The following is a 24,218-nucleotide window of genomic DNA, read 5'->3' as shown; positions in this document are numbered from 1 at the left end:
CAGATAACTCCAGTATCTTCAGTCTTCCGACTTTACTAAAGTAAAATCAGCATCTGAATTTACAGTTTGTTGTTTTGCTGAGTATCATTCATGAGGACTTATTTTCTTGTGTTTTGAGTGAGTCTTTTATTTGTGAGCTCATATTTTTTAGGATTTAATCTGTGGAAATTATTTGAGGTTTGGGCTGTAAAATTGTATTTCTTCAGAGAGCATCTGTGTTTGCTTTTGTCAGGTGCCTGAGGGAACTATCAACCCACAATCACTTTAAATTATATTTTGCCTTGGGGCATAAGGATTGAACCACACAGGTAGAATAAATTTAGGCCCTAAGCTTTCAGGAATGCAAACTTTTCTCTGCCATACTCGCTACCTAGAGTCAAGACTGATAGGCAAGTCTCCACTTGCAGAGTGGATTTTTCCTAGTCACCCACTGAGGATTTACCCTTCAAGGTTCTTGATTTACGCATCTCACACCAGCCCCAGGCTTTGTCTCCTGTCTACTTAAACAGTGTCCATTAGAAGCCAGATTCTACTGTTCTGCCCTCTGGGCAAATGCCAACTCCAGTGTGTTAACTTATCTCAACAGAATCACCCTTTTCCAACATTTCTGGTCTCTGATATTTTTTTCTCCTACCTCTATTACCAGCTGCACCAATTTCCCCCCGCTCCCCCCCAAAAATTCATACGCAGCATTTTTAGGTGAACAAGAAGTAATAGGTTATGCCCACCACAGGAATTGTGAAGTTCAAATATAACAAGGTATATGAAGGTGCTTTATCATCTTTAACTCAGTACATTTTAGCAAATAATAATTATACTGCTACATCACATATTGCAGTCTCATAAAAAACAACTGTTCTTGAAGAGATCTAATTTATAATTCAGGGTCTATACCAATAAACAAAATAAATCGCTTCGCCTGTCTAGGTACGTATACCGGGAAAGGACAACATCAGTGATTTTCACACTGTTCCTCAGAATCCTGGGCACAGATTAGTTGTCAGATAGGGCTCAGGTCCCCCACCCCTGATTCAAATAGAATAGCTTTGCTTTTATATTTTTGATATAGTGATCACATGAACAACAGTTTCTGGCTTTAAAAAATATAGAAAACACTGAACTATATCAACTCCAAGTTTAATTCCTTTTGGTGATAACATTCTAGAATGTTTTTCCTTTGAAACAGAATTTTAAACCAACACTCTTTAGACCATACTTAGTCTAAAAGATAACAACTCTTATTAAATAATAACATTCATGTACCTATAATATGTCTGGCATTACACTAGATGTTTTCAATGGGGATAATAATATACCTTATTAATATGTGTGGAAAGAGTTAAATGCGGTAATCCATATAAAGCACTTAGAGCAATTCTTGATACATACTACGTGGTCACTAAATGTTAGCCACTGTGATGAGAATGATAATGATTATGATAATGATAATATTGACAACGACAATAGAAGTTCAAATAAGTTGATAACACTGTTATCCTCAGCTTCAAGATAAGAAAAGCCCAAACTCATTAATATCTAGTAAGAGGAGATGCTAAGATTCTAAATTAAGTCTGGTAAGCTCCAAGGCCCATGTAGTTTTCCTGTATCCTCTCACAGAGCAAACCTAGCAAAAAAAAAAAAAGTGAAAGATGTAGACGCTCCTTGTGACGTTAGAGAGTAGATCCACAGGCTTAGGGGAGCGTGGTATCACATCCAGCCTCACTATCTGACCTGTTAACTGGAGATTGCCCCAATCAAAATCAGAGGAAGAATTTGTTGGAAATGTGAAACCTGTGTCAGTCAAGAACACTTCTACAAGGACTTGAAAAGCTTATAATAACCATTAAAAGTACGTGATGTTTTTGCTAGCAAAGGGACAATTTTTAGGCATCATAGCTTTCTTTGCCAGAGGAAGTGCCTGGCCTTCCCTCCCCATGTCAGAATTGATCAATAATTAAGTTATCACATTTTCTTTCATTATAATGCTTGACTCAATGTCATATGTGCATCCTTTGTTACATGGCTATGTTTTTTTTTTCTTTCCCAAGACTGCAACTGTCCTTCTCCTTCCACATGCATTTGACAGGCTGGAATAAAGCCCCTCAAACATTGTTGATTTTCCAATGCATATCTCTCTATCAAGCATGTGCCATATCAATTCACAATGCAGAGAGTTGGGTCAATTGTATTTCAAGGACAATGAAGGGCCCCTGTGAGACAAACCAAGCTTATGGACAAATCCACTTTGGCTGGGCCTCACCATTGTGCCAAAAACACGTGTGTTTTTTTTTTTAGTCAATGCAGGCCTTCATTCAAGCAATATTTATTCAGTGCCCGCTTGCCTTTATGCACGAGTGAATAATCATCCACTGAATTTGTATCGGGCACCTACTCTGTGGACTGCAGCACTATGCAAGCTCCTGGGGGCAATGTCAAAATGTTTGAGACATTCCCTGACCACAAGGAAATTAGAAACTCTAAGGCGATATAAGCTAAATACAGGGGTAGTTAAGTAAGATGTGAGCAGTACAAATTATCATAGCGTGTAAGAGAAGAAGAAATCCCTTCTAGATGATGCAAAACTTGACCTTTGATTCATCACAGGTAGAAACCTGAAAAGGGGCAAGACACAGATCCTAGTGGGAGGAATGTAACTCCAACCCTTGAGGACAAAGGGTAAGTTTAAAGAACCTCAAATAATCTGGCACAGTTGTAATAATAATGATTAACAGTTACTGAGCATGTAATATATGCTAGGCACTCAGTGAAGTGTTTCAGATGCATTATCCCATTTAATTCTGTCAACCCTATGAAACTGGAATTATTATCCCTATTTCACAGATGTAGCAATTGAAGATCAGAGAAGTCAGTGCACTTGTGAAAGTACACTGAGCCATATATATATATATATATATATATATATATATATATATATAAAAGAAGATATTTCATAAGATGTTAAGGAAAAACCCGAACGAACGTTTTGGCCAACCCAATACATACATACATACATACGCATATATTCGGCTGGGCAATTCCAAATATTCTTTAAAAATCCTAACTTTAATCACTCCAACTGCTTTAAGTCAGGTCTATGTCTGACTCTGTTCTTTCAATGAAGAGTTTCCCACACAAGGATAGCTGTATGTATGTATGGATGGATGGCTTATAGATGGATGGAAAAATGGACAGGCAGAAATATGGGTAGTTAAATTAATGAGTGAATAAAGATATGAATGAATCTACATTGGCATTTAATGTCCCCTCTTAAGCAACTAGAAGGCTAATGTGACTGGTTTGCTAGTCGCCATTTTTCTTTCTTCAGACATTTTTACTGAAGTATAATTTACATACCATAAAATTCACCTATTGTAAAGACAAAGTTTGATGAGTTTTAGTAAATTTACACTGTCATACAGCAATCACCACAATTCAGTTTTAGTACACTTTCATCACCCCAGCTGGTCATCTTCATTCTTCAAAACCCACCCCAGCATAGTTGGCTGCCAAGTCATAAATCCTCAATTAACTTTCCACATTTCAAAATCCTTCTAAAGGTTTTGCCTTCCTTATCTGATGAGTCTGAATAGCACGGCGTTTAAGATACAGATCCTTCCCTTCCAGATATTTGTCTTGAGTTGCTACCTACAGTCTTTTTCTCAAGTCCTCTAGCTAGCTCTTGGTACAATTTTTTTCTTCAGCAGCTGGTCATCAACACAGACTGATACATGAGAATCTTCAATGTCACCCTCTTTCTTAAATCACTGTCTTTTTTTCCCAGAATCAGAAGCTGTGACCAGATTGTAGAATACACACACACACACACACACACACACACACACACACACGCATACACCTACTCGATATTCATGTTATTTTACTTGAATATTTTTAATAAGTAGCTCTAGAGTCTGTGGAATTATCGTCCTGTAATTAGAAGCACACAGTGACATCATTTAACTAGTACTGGTCCAAATACAGAGAACACTTTTATTATAAAAGCTGCTATTTATTGAGTTTTTCCAACTTGCCAGGCACAGAGCTAAGCATGTTACACACCTCAGCTAGGTAAGTAAGGGAAACCCTCACAGCAACCCTAAAGATTACTATTATCCTCACTTCACAGATTAGGAAAATGTGGTTGGGACTAGCTTATCCAAGGTAACACATCCAGGAAGTGGGAGAGTTATGATTTGACTCAAGTTCTTGTTAAGACCACTAAGAAAATTATTATTCTATGATTTAAATACTTTGGGACATAGACTTCTACTAATGATTATTCTCTGATGATGTTTGTGGATCTCAACTCCTGCTATGCCCTATAAAATTTTTTTAAATAGGCCCATTTAGGACCCAACTGCAGGCTCTGCCAATCTGTTCTTAAGAAAAATTGAGACTAGGCCAATTCTTGTGCTCAATCTCTTCTGGCCTCTGGCTGAGAACATCCACGCTTCTCTAGAAGCAATAATAAAGGCTCACAACGCCCTCTAAAAGCATAGGAAATAACACTGTCTTGCATGTCCCACTTTACATATTGTATTTTGTGTCACTGTAGCCATAGCCCACTTGACATTTCATTTGGATGTCCTCACAGTTGTCTCGCAGCTCACCCATCTGAAACTGAACTTTTGATCTTAATTCTAAAATCCATGCTCTCCAAGTTCTCCATAACCATCTGCAGGACCTGTATCCACTTAAACCATCTTTTTCTTTCTTTTTTTTTTTTCCTGGAGTCATCTTTGTCCTCTCTCCTCAAATACTGGCCCTTGCCAAGTTCTATTAATTTTATTTCATGAATATCTCTGGAATGTATTTCTTTCTCCCCCACTCCACAGCAAGAAGAAAAACTCATCCTACTCCAAACTATCATCTCTCAAATGGATAGCACCTTATTTGCCTTCCTGTTCCCCTTTTTGCCTGTCCCTAATCCATTTTCCTCACAAACAAATCTTTTTAAAACATAGATTGGGGGACTTCCCTGGTGGACCAGTGGGTAAGACTCCATGCTCCCAATGCAGGGGCCTGGGTTCAATCTCTGGTCAGGGAACTAGGTCCCGCATGCCACAACTAAGAGTCCGCATTTCGCAACTAAGAAGCCAGCATGCCGCAACTAAGACCCAGCACAGCCTAAATAAATAAATAAATAATTAATTAATTAAATAAAACATAGATTGGGTCATGTCACAATCCCCCTTAAAAATCTTGTGAGGGTTTCCCATTTCACTTATGAAAAAATACAAAATCCTTAACTTTGATTTGAAACAACAAACAAGGCTCTCCTCTCCCTTCGTCATTTCCCTCCAATTGTATCAGCCTTTGTTTTAATTCCTCTAGCACTCCAGTCTCTTTCCTGATTCAGGGTCTTTGCAAGCTTGTCCCACCAACTCAGAACATTATGAAACATCCCTGCCAGAATAATTTCTACTCAGTCATCAAGTCCCAGCTTAAATATAATCTATTCAGAGAAGGCTTTCTTGTCCCTCAGGTCTAAAGAAAATCCCATTACTCTCTCCCATACCACCCTATTCTTCTTGTTTATAACAGGTATCACAATTAGTAATTACATGTTAATTTCTGTGTTTATTTGTTGAATGTCTATCTTCACATTAGAAGCTCACTTCTTCAAGGGAAAGGACCCTGTGAGTTTGTTTCCCTTGTGCCTAAGGCAATATCCAACACATTATAAACACTCCAATATTTATAGAGCTAATGACTAAATCTTCAGTCTTCCAAAACTAGAATTAAAAGAGTGTTTTAAAGATGAATAAACCAAGGCTCAAAGATGTTAATTACCTTCCTTGTGGTCACATAGCTAGCAGGCAATGGGTGAAAGAGAGATATAAACCCAAATATGATTCTAATACCCAGTCTCTCTCCACCACTCTACACGACCTCCCAGCCATAATTTTAATCATTAAGGGACATTCAAGGAATGCCAACCCTGGCCTGAAGAGACCAGTACTCCACCAGTCTTTAGCAATTTCTAGTCCCTGACATGCCTTGAATCTTTCCAAAGGAACAAACCTTATTTCTTTCTCCAGGACACAGTCCATTATTACTTGCTGCTTTATCTCTAAGATAAAGTTTGAAGAAAAATAACATCACACAACAGAACACCATCCATGGATGAGACACCAAGATGAGTAAGACCCACTTGGAGCTTATTTACACTCGAGTGGTGGAAATGAGCAGATGTTCAGAGGAAGACACACAATCTGCTGAAATGGGATTCCAGGTTTTATTCCAACCACCTCCTTAATTTTATCTCCTGGCAGAGGTACCATTCATTCATTTGACAAATGTTAAGCCCCTGCTGTGTGCCCAGCCACTGTGCTAGACAATAGGGATATAACAAAAATGCCACAAACATCATAAACATGCCCTCATTCATCTAACACTCTAGCAGGGATGGCTACCCTTGAGTGTTGGGTTACAGGAAGTATTGTGATGGAGAGGAGCAAGGTACTTCCGCTATGTATCACAGAGAAGGGTCCTAACACTAGGTATCAAAAGGAGATTTGAGGGACGAGTGAGGTTGACTGGACAAAGCATAAGAGTTCCAAACACAGGGAGCAGCATGTGTCCACGACATGATCAAGGAAACTAAAGAAGAAACGTTAAGTGTTGGGGTCATATTTTCTCCTCTCATTGGGAGCGGTCTAAAATTTGGACTCCCCTTCGTGGTCCTGAATCTAGAGTTCTATTGCCAGTGAAAGATCAATAACACTTGTAAAAACTCTTTGCTTTCTTTAAATCCATTGGCCTAATCTGCATATAATAAACCCTGCCCATCGTTAACGAAGCCCTCACACTGCCACTCTCCAGATCCCACTCTGTACCTTTTTATAATTACAGCAAACCATCCACCCATTCTGCTTCATCTCTGTTTTCTCCAACCAACGATGGATAAGCATCTTTACGGTTTGCTACTGTGACTTCTTCCACAGCAAGGAATGAATAGGTCACTACCCGAGGGCAGGAGTTAGTTTCTCTAAGATAAAGTTTGATTCCACATAGAGCACCACTGCTTGACCTCAATCTCCTGCCCCTAATGCATCCCCCAGAGGTCAAGCAGGTTACCTTTGAAATGACAATCTGAAAATGCACCCCAGATTTCTCTACACTAACTCAAATCCTAGAAAGCCAATACTCCTCATATCACTGCTGCTTGCCCAAGCTTGAAAGCCACAAGGAGCAAAGGTAAACTGAGTACAATATATTCCATGTGCCTAGTTGGTATGGAGACAGCTCCACCCATGGACTGGCCCTATAGGAGGGATACAGCCCAAAGATCCTTTATGGGAACAGGATGCCCTAATGTACTCCACAACCAACATACATACCACAGAAGCCTGGGCCCTGGAGGGCTGAGGACATTCCTTTAGCTCCTGTGGACAGAGGGTTGTAACATCAGGATGGGCCTACTAGAGACAGAGCTCTGGATTCTCACAGGTTCTGTCTTAGAAAGCAATTGGTTTCTCTACAATAGTCAACACTTAGGGGTCTTCCAGCCCAAGGCAGCCTGGTCTTAGTTTCAGGTCTTCTCTCTGGGGCAATGTACCTCCTTCCCAAGGCTCCCTGGGCCTGGATCCACTGTGGCACTTTCAGGAACACAGAATTCAAGGGCTCCCTGAGACTGAACTCTTCTCCAAATGCCCTCTGTTCCCAACCTCAACAGTTGAGCATATAGCCCTGTCATTCCAGTGCCCACTGTGGCCCACGGCTGCACGTATTTTGATCAGATTCCAACTATCAATATGCAGAGGACCTGACCCATCTATAAACTATGCGTTCCTCTATATAGGCACTAGCTTACCTTCTGATTAAGTGCCTCTTTTACAGGTCTCTTTTCATCTCAAATACGCTGAAATCCTCTAAAACCATTTCAATTACAAACTCATCTAAGATGATGATGAGGGCTAGAAAAAAAGAAAATCTTGCCACACCAAGACCCTTTGGGAGGATTTCACTGAAGGGCATGAAATCTTAAGTAGTACAAATAATCTCAACTAATTTCAGCCCAGGCCATATGACAAGGCAAGTGGGCATGAATTAAAATTACAGATACACACATTGGGAACAGATGTCAGAAAGAACTTTTTCCTCAACACTGAAAATCTTAAACATGCAGCCAAACCCTCCAAAGTCACTGGCAACACTGAAGATAAAATTAGAGCCAATTATGAAGGGAATAAAACCCTAAGGAGTGTAGCAAGAATTCTGGGATGAGCCAAATGATTGGTGTGTCTTCCTGGAGCGATCCTGACAATACACAGTCAAGTTGGCTTTTTTTCCCCCTTCAACTGAGAGCACCGGCAATTTATGAGCAATCTTTTTCTGCTGGGTTCAATCTACACTACATCCACACTTTTATTACTTCTTCCAAGGCAGAAGCATAGATGTCATTCCGGTGTCCGCTCCCCTTTCTCCACCCTCATGGCCTTACGCTTAAGTAGACGGGCTCCTGCTATAGCCATTACCTCAAGGTAATGATGAGGGTAAACAAATTGCATGCTGCCAGCACAAACTGTCCTGAGGCATCAGAAACAAACTGCACCAGTGATTAGGGCTGTTCTGGGTAGTGCCGCTGGTGACTGAGACCTTGGACCCCAGCAATTGCAAAGTGGCTTCTCCCTGCCAACGTCTAACATCTTGATTCTTTTTGCATGTGTCTTCCCTAACTGTCCTGCAGTTCTGTCCCTAACAGCAGCATCCTGGCTGCACCAGTAGCCCTGTGGATATAACTACCTGCTCAGCTGATCACCTTCATTTTTCTCTGAAGGGTAGAGAAATTAGTTACAGCATTTGTCATTACCCAAGATTTGAAGAGGCAAGGTGTCCAAGCACCAAGTCTGGATATCAGTTCTGCTGATACAATGAACAGTATACATCAGCCAGAGCCTGTTATTCTTAACTCGAAGGTCTTAGGTCTGATTCCCACAAAGAGAAAAACCCAGTATAAAGCTATAATCTGCACCTCTCTCCTTGAATGGAAGCAAGGGGTGGGGGGCGGAGGGAGCTGTATCACCATACCACTGTATCAGAAAATGGGCATGACTCAGTAAAAAAAAAAAATTAGCTTCATAATCAAGCCAACAGATTAGGTCTTGAGGAAACAAGTTATAACTCTGCAAAATGGGTCTTAACACTATTTCACAGATGAAACAGAGACTTCAGCTGGTACTGAAAATAATTTCAGTCATTGACATGAAAACGACAGGACTATTCTATATGGTAGGAACATATCTTCATCCCTCCCTTTTCTCCTACATTCAAAGTATCAATTCATAAAATGTAATCATTAAAACAAGCCTTATTTTTTCCAAGTTGGAGAGCTTTATGGATACTATTTAATCAACCAACAGGGGTCAGAAAGCAAAAAGCACCGTCTGTGCTTTCTCAAATTCCAGTCTAAACCTAATGAAAATAAACTTTGGAAAACTTCAAATCCCCAAGCAGGCAAGAGAAAGGTTTTGACTCAGATTTCTGAGCGATGATACTGAGGGGTGATTTCCCTCAGACTAAAGACCTGACACTCCCAGTAAGACAGAGAGAGGTGATAAATATGCTAATTGAAGGGCCTTCAGTGCAGGTATTGAAAGAGGCTACAGCCACTTCCGTGTCTGTAATCAATAATATCAGGGTGGCAGAAACCACACAGCTGAAATCACACCGCTGTGCTCATCCCTGAAATAAGCATTTCAGGTCATCAGTCTTACCTCTCCGCTCGCTCGCTGCCTGCCAATCAGAAAACAGTCTCAATCCACAAAGCAAACGGTACAGCCTCTCCATATGCAGGATAAAAATTCGTTTACATAGAAATTGAGCGTTTCTCATCTTTTCATTACTTTCTGGTTTTGAGAGGGGCAAGGAGGAGGGGGAAGGAGAACTGAATAATGTGCCTTAGAAGAGGCCCAGCGGGCTTTCCCAGTCTAATTAGAATCAAAATCGTCCAACCCCCCTCATCTTCCAAGACTCCACTCAGAAAACACGAGCACAAAGGAAAAGGTAAAAGACAAATAGAAGTTAAAGGGGAAAAATATCTTCCACAATATTGTGAGAAACTCTTAGGCTACTTTTAAGGATGCTTTGGGAAATAAACTGGAATTAAGAGACACAGAGCAAAATTCATGGAGAGCATAGGTCAAGACAATGGACCTTTGAGCTCATCTGGATGGATTTTTTTTGTTCATCATCACATAAATTTTACATTTTTATGAAAAAGAGAACACCCCACTGCCCAGACAAATCTCCTTTTCATTTTCTGATTGTCCAATGTGCAGAGCAAGTCCCAGTATGTGCACAAGTGGACTGAATGTTCTGGGCTCTCTCTGCTATGGGTCAACAGGAAAGGAGGTAATGGCAGTAAACGGTGCTGACAAGGGCTTCAGTCAAAAATAATGCTTTTTTCATTCTAGGGTCTGAATTCTGAGATAGGAATAAATAGGAGAAACCTAAGAGAATCCATATTACCCAAATGGTTTCATTCAACCCGCTTCCCAGGAAAAGAGCCTCCCCACCTTTTCCCTATCTCTTCTAAAGACATACATTGGTTCCTGTTAAAACATAGACTTGTCAAGGGACATAAATAACTCCCTCACTCACACGCACCTCCAAGAAAAACCATCAGCTGCTAAATAAAAGAGCTGGTAGTTTCCCAGCTGAGAAGGACGCAGGTGGGAGGAAGAAGAAAATCCTCAACTGTACAGATCGGCCCTGGCTATGATCGCATCTATGAAGCCCTATTCCTGCCTCCCACTTTTCCCTCAAAGCTGACTTAACTTTGGTAAAAGCCACCAACTCACTAGCAACAGGAGCCTTAAATGAGTCAACTTTTCAATGAGATGTCACATCTCTCAGCATCTTCATTTGTAAAAAAAAAAAAAAGTTTCTGCATCCCCAAGAAGTGCTAGCAGAAGCTGTGGTACACAGTCTGTTGTAAACCGGGTCAGAGCAATGAAAATCTTCTTGAATTTTTATGGGATAATCAATGATCCTGCTCGAATGAAACCATAAATCAGAAAGGATTTACATACACTGAGTCCCACTTGGCACCTTAACAAATATCAAGTGATGGATTTTGCATTAAATTATAAGACCTACCTAACAACCCTATCAGTTACCAATAAATGCATCCCTCTGAAATTCCAGTCAATCTTTAGTCTTTCTAAAGCATCTGAGCTGCAAATACACTTGTAGCCATGAAAGCAGATAAATAAGGGGAGATACTCTGACGGCATACCACGAATTCTAACAGCCATTCATGGTTATCCAGGTACTAAGTTTTCCTGGGAATTTTTACCAAAACACAGCTCTCTTATGACTAACCACAAAGAGAAATCTCAGCCCAAGCTGAAAACATGCCATGATCAAATATATACTTTTATATATCAGAAGGTACTAGAGGAGGGGTCAGTGAATTACGAGCTGCCACCCGTTTCTCAAAATGAAATTTTAATGAAACACAGCCACTAATTTATTTACCTATCACCTCTGCCACTTTGGCAATACAACAGCAGGGGTGAGTAGTTGCAATGGAAACCTTCTGGCCCCTGAAAGCCTAGAGTATCTACTTTGCGGCCCTTTACAGAAAATATCTGCCAATGCTTGTGTTAGAGAAAAGACAAAAAAAAGTAAGATAGGATATAACCTGAGCTAAACTGCTATGCTCCTGGCTTCTTAACTCTAGAAGCTTCCAAGGTAAACCAAAAAGAATCTAACTCACTGGATATGTGAGAATGTGGAGAAGACTGTATGGTGGGTAGAGGTTTAAAATAATAGCAATGAGTTTAACTGGATTTTTTTTGTAAGATTTTAAATCAATTTTAGATTCTCCTAATCTATTTAATTCTGCCTGGGTGAGAAGTTTCAGAGAGAAAGTGATATTTGATCCAGAGGATTTGAAGAAATAAGAATAAATTTGGAAAAGAGGGGAATTTCAGGAATAGGAAGCAAAATAATTTCTGCTCGTGCATTAATTAGCAGTTAAGTGTTACTTACTGGAAGCTTTTTTCCTTGCAGGAAGTAAAAAAGCTGTATATAAATCTATGAGTAAGGATTCAGTGTCTGTCATCCTCTGGCAGACAGGGGAACTGACCCATGGAAAGAGCTGATAAGAATGTTTCCCAATCCCACTCATGAGAAAAAAATGCAATAATGATGCAGGAACTATCATTATTATAGGAACCATCGTTCACTGAATATTTATCACGTGGTAGGCATGATGCTAGGTGCTTATGCATTATCCCATTTAATCCTTACAGCAGTCTTATGAAGTAGATAGGATTATTATCCCCTTTTTACAATTGGTAAGACTATAACTGAGGACGGTAAATAGCATATACACATATCTAAGTAGCAGAGTTTTGGACAATTGTTATTGTCATCACACTAGTCATTAAACCTTCAATCCCTGCCCTCCATCCCCACCCAAAGCCCCATCCCCAAGCCCTCTTACCTCTGCAGACACTGCAGCACTGATTCTCTGGGAGAATGTGATCCTTCTCTGAGCAGTTCAAAGGAGGGCACGCTTCAGTAATTTTTACTAAAACTCCACCCTGCAAGCCAAATAACCAGGAAACAAAAAAATGTTCATATTTTTAGTTGCTGATCCAAACATAAATGCTCATTGTCAACAGTCTGCGGTGATAACAACCTACAATAATTAACAGTACTCCCAGGAATCCCACGATAATGACGATGAGACTCCTGGAAGAGAGAAGGCCAAACTCCCTTTCTATATCAGAAGAGCCTCAATTTCAACAATTGGGTTTTTTTTTTTCTTTTTTCTTTTTTCTTTTTTGTTTTAACAAATGGGTTTTGAGTATCTTCTATATAGCAGAATGTCACCGACATTGTAGAGCTGGTAAATTTTTAACAATTGACTATTGGATGGGGAACCCTAAAGTTAGCATTTGCTGATTTCTGTGGTGTCAATATCCGGACATTGTGAACTACCAACATGACATCACTGACCACAGAGTTGGGAAGTTATGTACAATGAGCTCTCGTGAGCTTTTATGAGACAGTTGTGGCACTGCCCTGAATCACAAGCACTGTGAACCCAAAGATAAATAAGACATCTTCCTTGCCCTTGATGAACTCACAGTTTGGATGGAGGGAGAAAAAAAAAAACTCTTAAACTAGAAACCATAATACAATACAGTAAGTCCTAAAAAAATGTGCTCTAATTATGCTATGGTAACGCATCATAGGAGAATAATTAATTCTGCCCAAGTGGGGAGAAATTATGAAGAAAATGCCACATTTGAAGGAACTAAATAATGGAATAAGATAAGGAAGAAGAGACTTTCCTGGCAGAGGGACCAGCAAGGACCAAGGTATACAGGTACAATGAACTGAAAGTGGATCAGTTAGATGAGCACTAGATTTTCCCTAGAAATAAATAAAGTCACTTACGATAAAATTTTAAATATTCAGCAGGTGAACCTTTAGGACCTCACTTCACCAAAGGTCCTCTTTGTTGACATCACTAGCATCTATATTTAGTTTCACTCTGAATTTTTAAAATCAGCTCAATAGTTACTATAAAAAAGGGTTTGAGAGTCTCTTATTTTATCTAAAATGTTAAGTTTTTTTCTCCCATTCTTAACAGCATGGTTAAGTCCACCAAGAAGCAAGCTCATTTAAGTCCAAAAGGTAATTCTCAACACAGATGGGAGAGTAGGATGGAGCTGGGCCACCAGGAAGGATGGGGGAGATTCTGAGTTTTCCATCTCCAAGATATGCTGTCATTCCAGTGTTCCCTGGTTTGGCAGAACTCCCATTATATCAGGCACATCCATTCATAAATATGAACATAAACATAACTTTAAATGTCAAATGTAATTTAATTTCCAACTACTCATCATCTGGATTACTGGCACCATGGTTTCCTCTCCTTTCTCATAAATTTCAGCCAAGGCATTCCTTGTGGTGTCTTCTGTTCCCTTTTGCTCTTCATTTCTTGATCTGTGCCAAGGCATCTAGATCTCTTGCTTTTCTCCTATCTTAAAACTGGCCCTAAGATGCTAAGAACTAATCCTGCTATTCACCCACGGTCCCCGTTTCAGCTACATTCCACTCTCGCCCCTCAATCCAGGCCACGCTGGATGGCACCTGGCCTCAAGAGCTAGCACCAGTCTAAGGGCAGTATGCCTATCAGTTGTACCTCAGCTTTTGCAACAGGGAATCAAACCGATTATTACAAACCAATGGATGTTAATAACCTCGCTATCAGCGGCATAAGCTGAATGCAAAGGAAAACACGATGCTTGCTTACTTACCATTGCTGCCTCGACTTCTGTCCTTCAATATTAATGTATTTATTATCTACTGCCTCCTTGCATAAACACGAATGGTGAACTCTGTTGGATCCCTTTCATCAGTTCACTGTGCCCATCCCCCAACTTCAAATGCCTTTCTGCTAATGGCTCATCTCTCAGCCCTCAGAGGGTCCCTTTGGGCACTGGAGCCACTTTGCAGGGAGCCAGAAGTTACCTACAAGTTCCACAACACCCAGCCCCACGGCCCAGAGCCAGTGACTGACAGGCATGGGAGGTTCTTTACTTCAAGGGGAGACATAGCTGGTATACGTTCAGAACCCCAAGTGAATCAGGGTACCTCTGACCTTTCACCTAAAATTGCACCCTTGTTGAGCTGCCTGCCCTGCCCAAGCCTGCATCCCCACACCCTTACTGCTTCCTCCCAGGAGCACTAGCTTAATAAATCACTTGTACTAAAATCCTGAGCTCAGGGTCTGCTTCTAGGAGAATCTCAACTAAGACGATAAGATAAATTTCACTCTTGCTGTCAAAAAATTAAACTGTTAAAAGAGATTATCTCTAGGCGGTGAGATTCTGGAGTGATTTTCTTTTACTTCCTTATATTTCCTTCCTTTCTCTATAGTCCAAATTTTATATCGAGTATATATTTGCTTTTATTTAAAAAAGCAATATTAAAAACACTACATTTGTCATTGAAATCTAAGGTGAATGTGTTTTTGGTACATGGGAAAAATCGAGACTCTCATTTTGCAATGCTTTGGACATGAAATGTTTGTAAATACAAGTTAAAAATCTGCATGCAGTAATATCTCTTTGGTGGCTATCTGAAAACATTTAAAACCCCTATCTTTGTGTCATGTGTCAAGCTTCAGCAAACTGCTTCAAATTCTGTGTATTTTAAAACATCATTACCGTTCTCCTGATTTCTATAGGTTTGTTATGATCATTAAAAATAAATTCTTGAATTAAAAAAAATAAAATAAAAATGCTACAGATGGCTTTTTAAAAAATAATTACACATGAAAGGTTCTCTTTTTTTTATATATAAAAGGTTGCTTTGACTACTGATTAAAGCAGTCAACAATTCCAATCAACCTTTAACATATTTAATGAGTAAGACCGTAATTCCAAATGTTCAAAGAGAGACAAACCCCTTTGCATGAATTTGAAAATAATATGAACTGTGATTACAGTAACATAAGTGCCACCAAATCCATTTAGTCCAGCCACATAATTTGGCACAAACCCTTTTTTACTTTATTTTCAAACTCTCTCTAATAAGTATCTGATGATTAACATTTTCAAACCTTCCTGATTGTGGTATGTTATTTTATGACCTTTGGAACTCTGCATTGGTGGGAAAATATAATTCATCCATTCTTTCTCATTTAGAGTAACTGTCACCATGTCACTGATCAAATATATACGCTTTCAAGTTCTTTACTAATCACTATGCTTCAACCTGAATTTCTAATACCATATAAAACTCACATCTTTAAGTAAAAAAAAAAAAAAAAAAAAAAAAGTTGCTAGCCTAAAATAATGTCACAGGGTAGCAATAACTGGACAAAACTGACCAAGACTGCTAGGAGAGTTTATTCATCTTGATAAAAGAAACAAAACAAAACAAAACAGTATGTTAACTTCTGGAATCACTTGGTGAAAATATTGAAAACAAAAGTTTGTTTCTTATGTAACTGGTGTTGCTGAAGCTTTGAAATGATCCCAGGAAAATGAAACGCGTGGATCACCAGGCAGCCTTTTGTCAACTGGGGATCTGCATTTGAACCATAGAACACAGAAATTATGTGAGTAATTATTTGCTCAATTCTCCCAAGGATAGCACTTATGCAGGACCATTTTAGATGTCTAGGAGAGAAGTTAATTCATCACATACAACAGGTACCTTAGGGCATTAAGGCTTAAATCTTGCAAAAGGCTGCCCGAGAGAGACCCGAGGTCTTCTCATCCTACACCCGTCACCCTCTCTCCCTGTTGACCACATCCATTAAATGTGTCCCAAAGCTCTTCTCTGGCCTTTTATAAATGCTACCCTTTATCAAGGGAATCAATGAGCCATAGCCTGACCAATCTGGTATTCTCAGATAGACTGAAAAGTGATCATTCAATCCTTCTGAATCCACCCTTCTACAATTCAAAAATGTGAATTATTTCCAAGCAAGTCTAACACCATCAGGACTGGCAGTAGAGAGGCTAAGAGAGGAGCCTGTAGATTCAGACCACACAGGTTCAGATCCCAACTGGTTCCTTTACTAGCTATGTGACTCTGATCATGTGTGCCTCAATTTTCTCATCTGTAAGATGGGGATGATAATAAGGCTACCTACCCCTACCTAATAACAGGGTTATTATGAGGTTTATATTAGATAAAGTTTCAAATGTTTTAAATAGTGTCTAGAAAATACTAAATATTCAAGAAATGTTAAATATTATTGTCAGTGATGCTTCCCTCTGTGCATAAAGTATTTAGTAAATAACTGTAGAAAGACAATAAATGAAGAAATTAATGACTTTTTAAAAGATGCTGAAATTATTCACATGCACACAAACCACATATGCAAAGAGAATAACCTGTCTGCCCCAACTTCTTCCTAAGTTATAAAACCATAACAAAACAAAAACAGTAAAATATGAACCAGAGCAGGGAGAGTACCTACAATGTGCCAATAATCATGTTAAGTACATTTCCAACATGCTGGCATTTAAATCCACACCCGTATCTTCTAGAGGTCTCAGATAGTGTCTGCCCTGATCCTCTCTGCTGATAACAGGGATGGAGTCACAATCGTGACCCTTGCCAGGGTTACCCACTACTTCTGCCCAATATGTAAAGGGGTTGCTAGCTGTGAGTGACAGATGCAGGGTGGATACTGAGATCATTAGCAGGGTAGGTAAGACTGCTTTTAGTCATTCCAACTTCCCTTGAGGTGGAAGAAAAAAGTAAGGGTTTTAGAGTCCAAATCATCTTCCCTCCCCCAGAAGTGAAACAATCTACAGAGAACGTGACATCTGCCTTATATTCAGGGAGTACACGTGTGGTCATGTGGAATAAGAAAAATAGCTCACACATGTTGAGGGCTTACTTTGTACCAACCAAGTCCTTCACGTGCTTTATCTCATTTAATCCACCCACCATCCCTATGTGGTAATGTGCCAGCCGCACGTTGGGGGTCACCCCACCCGCTTCCCCACTCCCAGGTTTGGAAGCTCCCATGGTTGACTGAGAGATCACGGAGCCCTCACTGTCACACCATCTCTACCTCTGCCACAGACTAAGGAGTCCACCCCACAGTCCCCAGTGACGCAGAAGGACCACCACACCTGCATACCCGCCAGACTGTCCAGACCAATGGAATCTCTGCCGTTCCCAGGGGCAGCCAAGAAAGAGCGAATGGGAAACACAATGGGGAGGTCCAAAGGAGTCAACTCCCGCGGCAGGTTCTGGCCAATGAGAGACAGGAGACAGGAAAGAGCCTTCCCTCCCCCGAAGCTCCCCAGAAAGAACCAGATTCGAGTTCCCTGAGAGCTTCAACGTGTCTCTAAATGCCTCATTGTCCTCAACCTTTCAAATACACTCCTTTCTTTTCTCCAGGGATGTGACGAAAAGCAAATGAAATGCCATAGGAAACAGCACTTGGAGAGATGGTCTCTTCCAGCCAGCCTCCCTGGAGATGCCCCTCAAAACCAGGCCTGCTTCGCTGTGGGGCAGTGGCGGCTCTGGAAGTCACCTCCTTGAATTTGCTCTCCCTCTCTTCCTTCTTTCCCTCTGTCTCTCACTCTTGCGTTCTAGGACAGCACCTCACGCAAGTAAATGCTTGGCTAGCTCCCACACTTCATCCAGCACGTTGTTCAAATATGACCTCCTCCGAGAGGTTTTCCCAGACCACCCATCCCCACCTCAAAGCTCTCTACCCCTTCAACCTGCTCTGTATTTTTCATAGAATTTGGCACCCTAGTTGACCCTTGAACAATGCGGGGGTTAGGAGCGCCGACCCTCCACACAGTCTAAAATCGGCACATAATTTATAGTCAACCCTCTGTACCTGTGGTTCCTCCATATCCATGGTTCTACATCCAGGGATTCAACCAAGTGCGGATAGTGTAGCACCTCAGTATTTACTACTGGAAAAAATCCGTGCATAAGTGGACCCACACAGTTCAAACATGTGTTGTTCAAGGCTCAGCTGCATCTTGTATATTTATTTGTTTATATCTTACTGTCTGTCTCCCCACCAGACTGCAAATTCTATAAAGACAAGGACTTTGTTTTGTTCACTGTTCTACACCCAGAATCTAGTACTATGCTGGTAAGTAGCAGTTGCTCAATGCATGTTTGTTGAATGATTTTTTTTTTTTAATTGGAGTGCAGTCTTAAATGAGATCTATGGTTCTACACATCTTTTTTGAGAAATACACGGGAGGGGGCAGGCAGGAGACAGAGGCATTGTCTAACACTGTATCAGACTCTTAGGAGTAGAGGTGGCACTATCCACAACTAACATCACAGACTAAGTGCCCCAACACCAAATCAAAACCTTTTCCCAGGGCCACCTGACAACCTCCCTGACTCATGGTAGCTGCTAGCTCCCTTCCCCCTTCTCACTTCCTCCCCTAACAGTCTTTCCCAAGGCTACCTGATCCACGGCTGACCACAAGCTAACCACACAATGACAGTGGCTGGGAACTCCACAGCCAGGATTCAAGCCCACCAGAGAGTCCTTCCCCTCAGTGATCTGCTCAGGACAATATGCTCCATTCCAGAATCCTACCTAAAGCCCACATCTCCTTCCTACAAGTAATGGGGATCATAAGATTGAAACTTACTCTGCATTCCCGGCAGCTCTTGGTTAAAATCCGCTGGCCCTCTGCAAGGACTTTTCCTCCATAGATACATTTTGCTGTAATAAAACAGAAAAACAGTTCAGACAGTCATGCTATGCCACAAAATGACCTCAGGGGCACCATCCAACTCCAGTAGATTCCACAGAATATAAATGCTCTGATTCTAAGCAATGCAAAGCTCTTTGCATGTCTGGAGTTAAGGCATGGAAATAGTATGGGGATAACTGTTGAATCCCTTTTCAGACTGTCATCTCTATTATGTTTGCCAGGAGTCCTTCACACCAAGCACATACAACTATTTCAATGCTGCAGTTGCTGAAGGAACTAGAGAATGAATTGATGTGGTCAATGTTAAAATAAGGAAGAAGTGGTTGTCATCACCGTGGAGCATAGCATAGCTTTGATTCAGCTACTCCAGCCATAAAACAAATGACTGGGTGAGAGTGGACTTGCATATATACTCCACTCATCAGGACCTCAGTCACGTGCAGAAAGACACCATTTTTCCCCCTTGTCATCATAGGAAGCGCATGTCTTTAACTTATCTGTTCCCAAGAAGCTCAGAGACAACTAAGAAATACAAGTGAGTAAAATGCTGTATTAAAATGCACTAGACAGACTGCCTTTGGAAAGGTAAGCTTAACAGGCTGATAGGGAGGGCAGGGAGGAGAGACAGGCCTTGGAAAAAGGTTAACAGAGAAGCATAAATGCTGACCCACTTTTAAGCAAGCGCAGAATATGTTAATTTGATATGACCCTAATGTATCTCTGCCAAATTCTCCAGCCACATCCACAGGACCAGGAAAGCAAAGGCCTGATCATTCCCTCTCCTGCACAAATGAAGATCCTTTCAGCCCTAGTCCTCAGGAGAAGCAGAAGTGAAGACATGTGCTCTAAGAGATCTCCACCACTAACTCACTGTCTTAGAGAAACCACCTCACCTCTCAGAACCTCCATTTCTATATCTGTTAGAAACAGGTGAATTCAATTTGGTAGTTTCTTAGTTCTACAATCTTCGGACTCATGGAATGTTCAGGTATGTAGGGACCTCAGCAAACAACTCGTCCAACTCCCTCTTGTTGACCACAGGAAGAGGAAAGCCCAGAGACACTGGTTTACTTAACATCATGATCCCACAGTGGCTACTATGGTGTGCAATCCAGATCCCCCTCTCCACGGCCAAAGGTCACATTCCTGAAACTGCCAGACAGGTGATGACCAACAGCTGTCAGCTGAATAGTGATCCAGGACTTGTCCTTGTCCAAAGTCAAGGCCCCTTCCCAGCACAGCCCACATCCAATGAGTGGCTGATGAAGATGTTGCAAAGTCCTGGCCCCTTGGCCCAACTCAGGATAACTCCAAGGGTCATTCCAGCTCCACAACTCCTTGGAGAAATGACTGAGGTATTTGTCGTAACTGCACTGCAGTTCAACCTCTCCTTCTGCCCAACTCAGCTTCCCTCACTATCTCATTCCCACCCCAGAACTGATCCTGAACTTCCTAATAAAGTACAAGCAAATCTCCATTTCAGAGTCTGTTTCTTCTCAAAACCTGCCCTGCAACAAACTCAAATCTGTGCCTCTCTAGTATCTGCATTCAGTGAATGGCACCAGTATCCACCCCTACCCTCCACATGCACCACCCATACCCCACCGCCTAGGGTCCTTCTAACCTCTTCCTCTTACTCAACCCCGTGTCCAATCAGTACCCAAATCCCTGCAGAGCTCCCTCCTTAAGTTTCTCAAGTCAACCCACTTTTCTCCATTCCCACCACCTGCCCCCAGGTGCTACCTTCACTCAGGCTAGCCCTCCTCTTTAGTCTACCAGGAAACTTCTTAACTTGCCTCCTATGTTCTGGTCTAATCTTACCCAGTCCTTCCCCATACAACAGTCGAATATATTTTAAGTGCAAATAGGACGCTCTGCTTTAAAATCATTATGAGTCGCTCATGCCCTCAGAATATAGTTCAAATTCCTGAAGTCAGCACACAAGGCCATCCCTGTGTGTTCAGTCTCCCTCCCAAACTCCCAAACATTCACACCTCCACTTAAGACTCCAGCCACGCTCTGTTTCTGGGATTTGCATATACTGTTCTGCTTCTCCAGAACACTCAGCCTCATCTACCTGCTCCTGGTAACCTTCCATCCTATATACCCATCAATTTCAACTTAGGCCTGACTTCCCCCCAAGAAGTTGTTCTTGACCTCTAACACTGGAGAACTGCCCTCACTTTGTGCTTCTGTGGTACTCTGGACCTCGCCCTAACAGAGAAAATATCACATTTTACGTCTGTTGCCCCAGTGAGGGTAGGAACTATGTCCATTCATAACTTTATCTCTAGCCCCAACCTCAGTGCCTCTCTGGGCTTATTGTTAGTAACAATTTTAGAATTAATGAGCCTCCTCGGTAGCAAAAACCAGAGAAATTTGCTGATTCCCAGAAGAGACTCCTTTCTGCTATTCAATGCTATTCCAAACATTAAAAGCAGATACCACGGTTTTCAGAGCAAAACCATCAACAACAAGGTAGAGAACCAATACAATTTTCTAGATAACCCCCTTCCTCACTTCACTTTAAAAAATTATCCCCGATCATCTTTTATGCCTCAGTTTTCCAGATAAATCAGTTGACTGTGACTCATTGGTCCTAATGATCATGTGGATTCCCCAATTTGCTTGCATGGGGAGACCATACCTCCAAGGGCCTGAAATTCCTGCCTAATAAACTCCCACACTCCCAAACACAGCTGCTGCCAACTTGGCAAGATGGCTTGCTCACGAGTGACAGTTCTGCTAAACACACGGCTGTCAAATCTGCCATCTGCCCCTTGGCCCAGGGTGGGAAGCAAAGAAATAGACTTTCCTTCCTTATTTTTGCACCTTGCCACCCCCATGATGTTAGGATCACACTTGCTACCCTGTCTGAAGACATTCGCCCGATTCCTCTCATCCTCTGCTAGACACTCATCCCAGAACTTCGATCTGGAGATGGGAGTGTCTTACTGTTTACATTCACACCACACACGGGGACACATCCATCCCTCAAATCTACCAATCTGGTATAAAAATTAAATGTCCACTGAACTTCATGTCTTCACATGGCAGGGTGCCTTAGGGGCTGCAAATGACATCAACATGATGCTGTGTACCTCAGCCATTCACAGCCTTGGCACTGATGCAGGATGCATGGACGACTACAATATCAAGTATCTACAAAGTTATCTCAGGACAGCTTTCAGCATCACCACCGGAGGTCACAAGAATTTTCCCTGCTTTCTCATCCTCACCCCACTTCTCTGATGGTACCCTTCCTTCCCGGCCCCACCGTATGCCTAACACCAGTCCTCATTATCTAACCTCTTGATCTACAGCCAAAAGGCTTATTTTTGATACCTGGGAAATTCAAGCAGAAGGTGAGTCAGGCTCCGATGCCTGTGGCTGGGGCATTCGGGATGCCATTCCAACAGCTTTTAGTATGAGTAGAAATGTAAATGGATACCTGAAGCCCTTCACATCACACTGGGAACATGCAAACGAGACCATTTCACAGTGTCCGACGATGAAATTGAAACTCAGCACCAACACACACTTCTCCACGATGTCAGAAACAAAGGTACCGGGGATTTACAGAAATTACAGCAGTTGTATCTTTTTGCGTCCACAGACACCTGGCCCTTCAAATCCGAGCCTGATTTCTCTAGTGCGATGGATGGACACTTTTGCCATTTGGGTGCACACTAAATAAACAACCTTTAGGCACCACTTGGCACCCCTGTCAGATGTGGATGTGAGGTTGCTCTGTCTTTATTTAGGGATTTGCACGTTGCACACACACTCCAGCCACCCCTTGGCACTCAGCAGCTGAGAACATCAAAATCTACACTCTGTGTTACACTTTAAAGGAGAGGGGCAGAGCAGAAAAGCTCAACACCCAAGGAGCCATCCTCCCTCGGTGAGCTCGTTCACAGACCTAGTTTCAGATACCACCTCTCTGAGCATGACGCCCACATCAAACAGGTTGTCCCTCAGCCATCTCCAACTCTCCTATGCCGAACAGAATGTATTGCTCCTGAAACCATTTCTTCCACCTGCCTTATTTCTGTTAATCACACTATGAGTCTCCCACAGGCTCTTGTTCGAAACCTGGCAACTTCTCCCTTACAGATGCTCTGTCCCTGATTCACCTGTTTCACGTTAAAAAAAAAAATGCTTACGGAGTACCTACCCTGCCCCAGGTCTTCTGGCCATCACTCAGCTTCATTCCTTCCTTTCCATGTCCCCCGGCTGTGCCTACCTGCCTGCCGGCCTCATCACCTCCACCCGCAAATGGGCCTGAATCCAACACCCAGCTCCCTGCCTCCAGCTCTCCCCACGCAGGGGCTTTTGTCAAAGCATTTCTCTGATTATGCCACAACCCTGCTTCAAAAGCCTGCTTCTGAGCCCCCCAAACAAATGCTGTGTTTACTTCCATGATTTTGCATGTGCAATTCCTTTTGGCAGGTGTGTTCTTACCTACCTTGTCTACATGGCAAACTCCTATTCATCTGTCAACACCCTACTCAGTTATTCCTTCCCCTATGAAGTCTTCCTAACACACACACACCCCAGTTTCTGATGGAATTAATCGCTCCCTTCTCTGTGCTACCCCTGCATCTTACATAGCATGCATACTGCACTATACTCTGTTGTAATGAGATGGTGCATACATCTCCCTGGACAGCAGTGGGTAGAGAAGACAGGTTAAAAGCATTAATTCTGGAGCCAGACTACCTGGGTTTTATTTTGGCTCCACCAAGGCTGAGAGCCCTTGGACAAGTTAGTTCTCCTCTCTGTGCTTTACCTCCTCATCTATAAAATGGGGGTCATAGTGGAGCCTATGACTCTAGGTTGTTGGAAGAATTAAATGAATTAATACACATAAAAAAGCTTAACACAGTGTCTGACATAGAATGAATGATCCACACGTGCCCGTTGCTGTAACCAGAGGAAAGAACAGAGTTGGGAGAGGAATTTCAGTAAGGATGACTGAATGAATTCAGTGGAATACAATCAACATCATCCATCCCCAAC

The 24,218-nt window shown here is 41.7% G+C and overlaps 1 protein-coding gene across 2 annotated transcripts in view; it reads right to left on the bottom strand.

The window, feature by feature from the left end:
* Window positions 1-24,218, bottom strand: part of NELL1 (neural EGFL like 1) — an 862,938-nt gene that overhangs the window by 638,545 nt on the left and 200,175 nt on the right. For both annotated transcript variants that reach the window (XM_036862585.1, XM_036862586.1), the window contains exons 10-11: window positions 19,131-19,204; window positions 12,458-12,557 (exon numbers count right to left, since the gene is read on the bottom strand). In XM_036862585.1, the coding sequence (XP_036718480.1) occupies window positions 12,458-12,557; window positions 19,131-19,204 (174 nt within the window). The remainder of the gene's footprint in view (window positions 1-12,457; window positions 12,558-19,130; window positions 19,205-24,218) is intronic.

Source organism: Balaenoptera musculus, chromosome 8 (genome assembly GCF_009873245.2).
Source record: "Balaenoptera musculus isolate JJ_BM4_2016_0621 chromosome 8, mBalMus1.pri.v3, whole genome shotgun sequence".
NCBI classification, from domain to species: Eukaryota; Metazoa; Chordata; class Mammalia; order Artiodactyla; family Balaenopteridae; genus Balaenoptera; species Balaenoptera musculus.
This window is presented reverse-complemented; position numbering and strand designations above follow the sequence as displayed.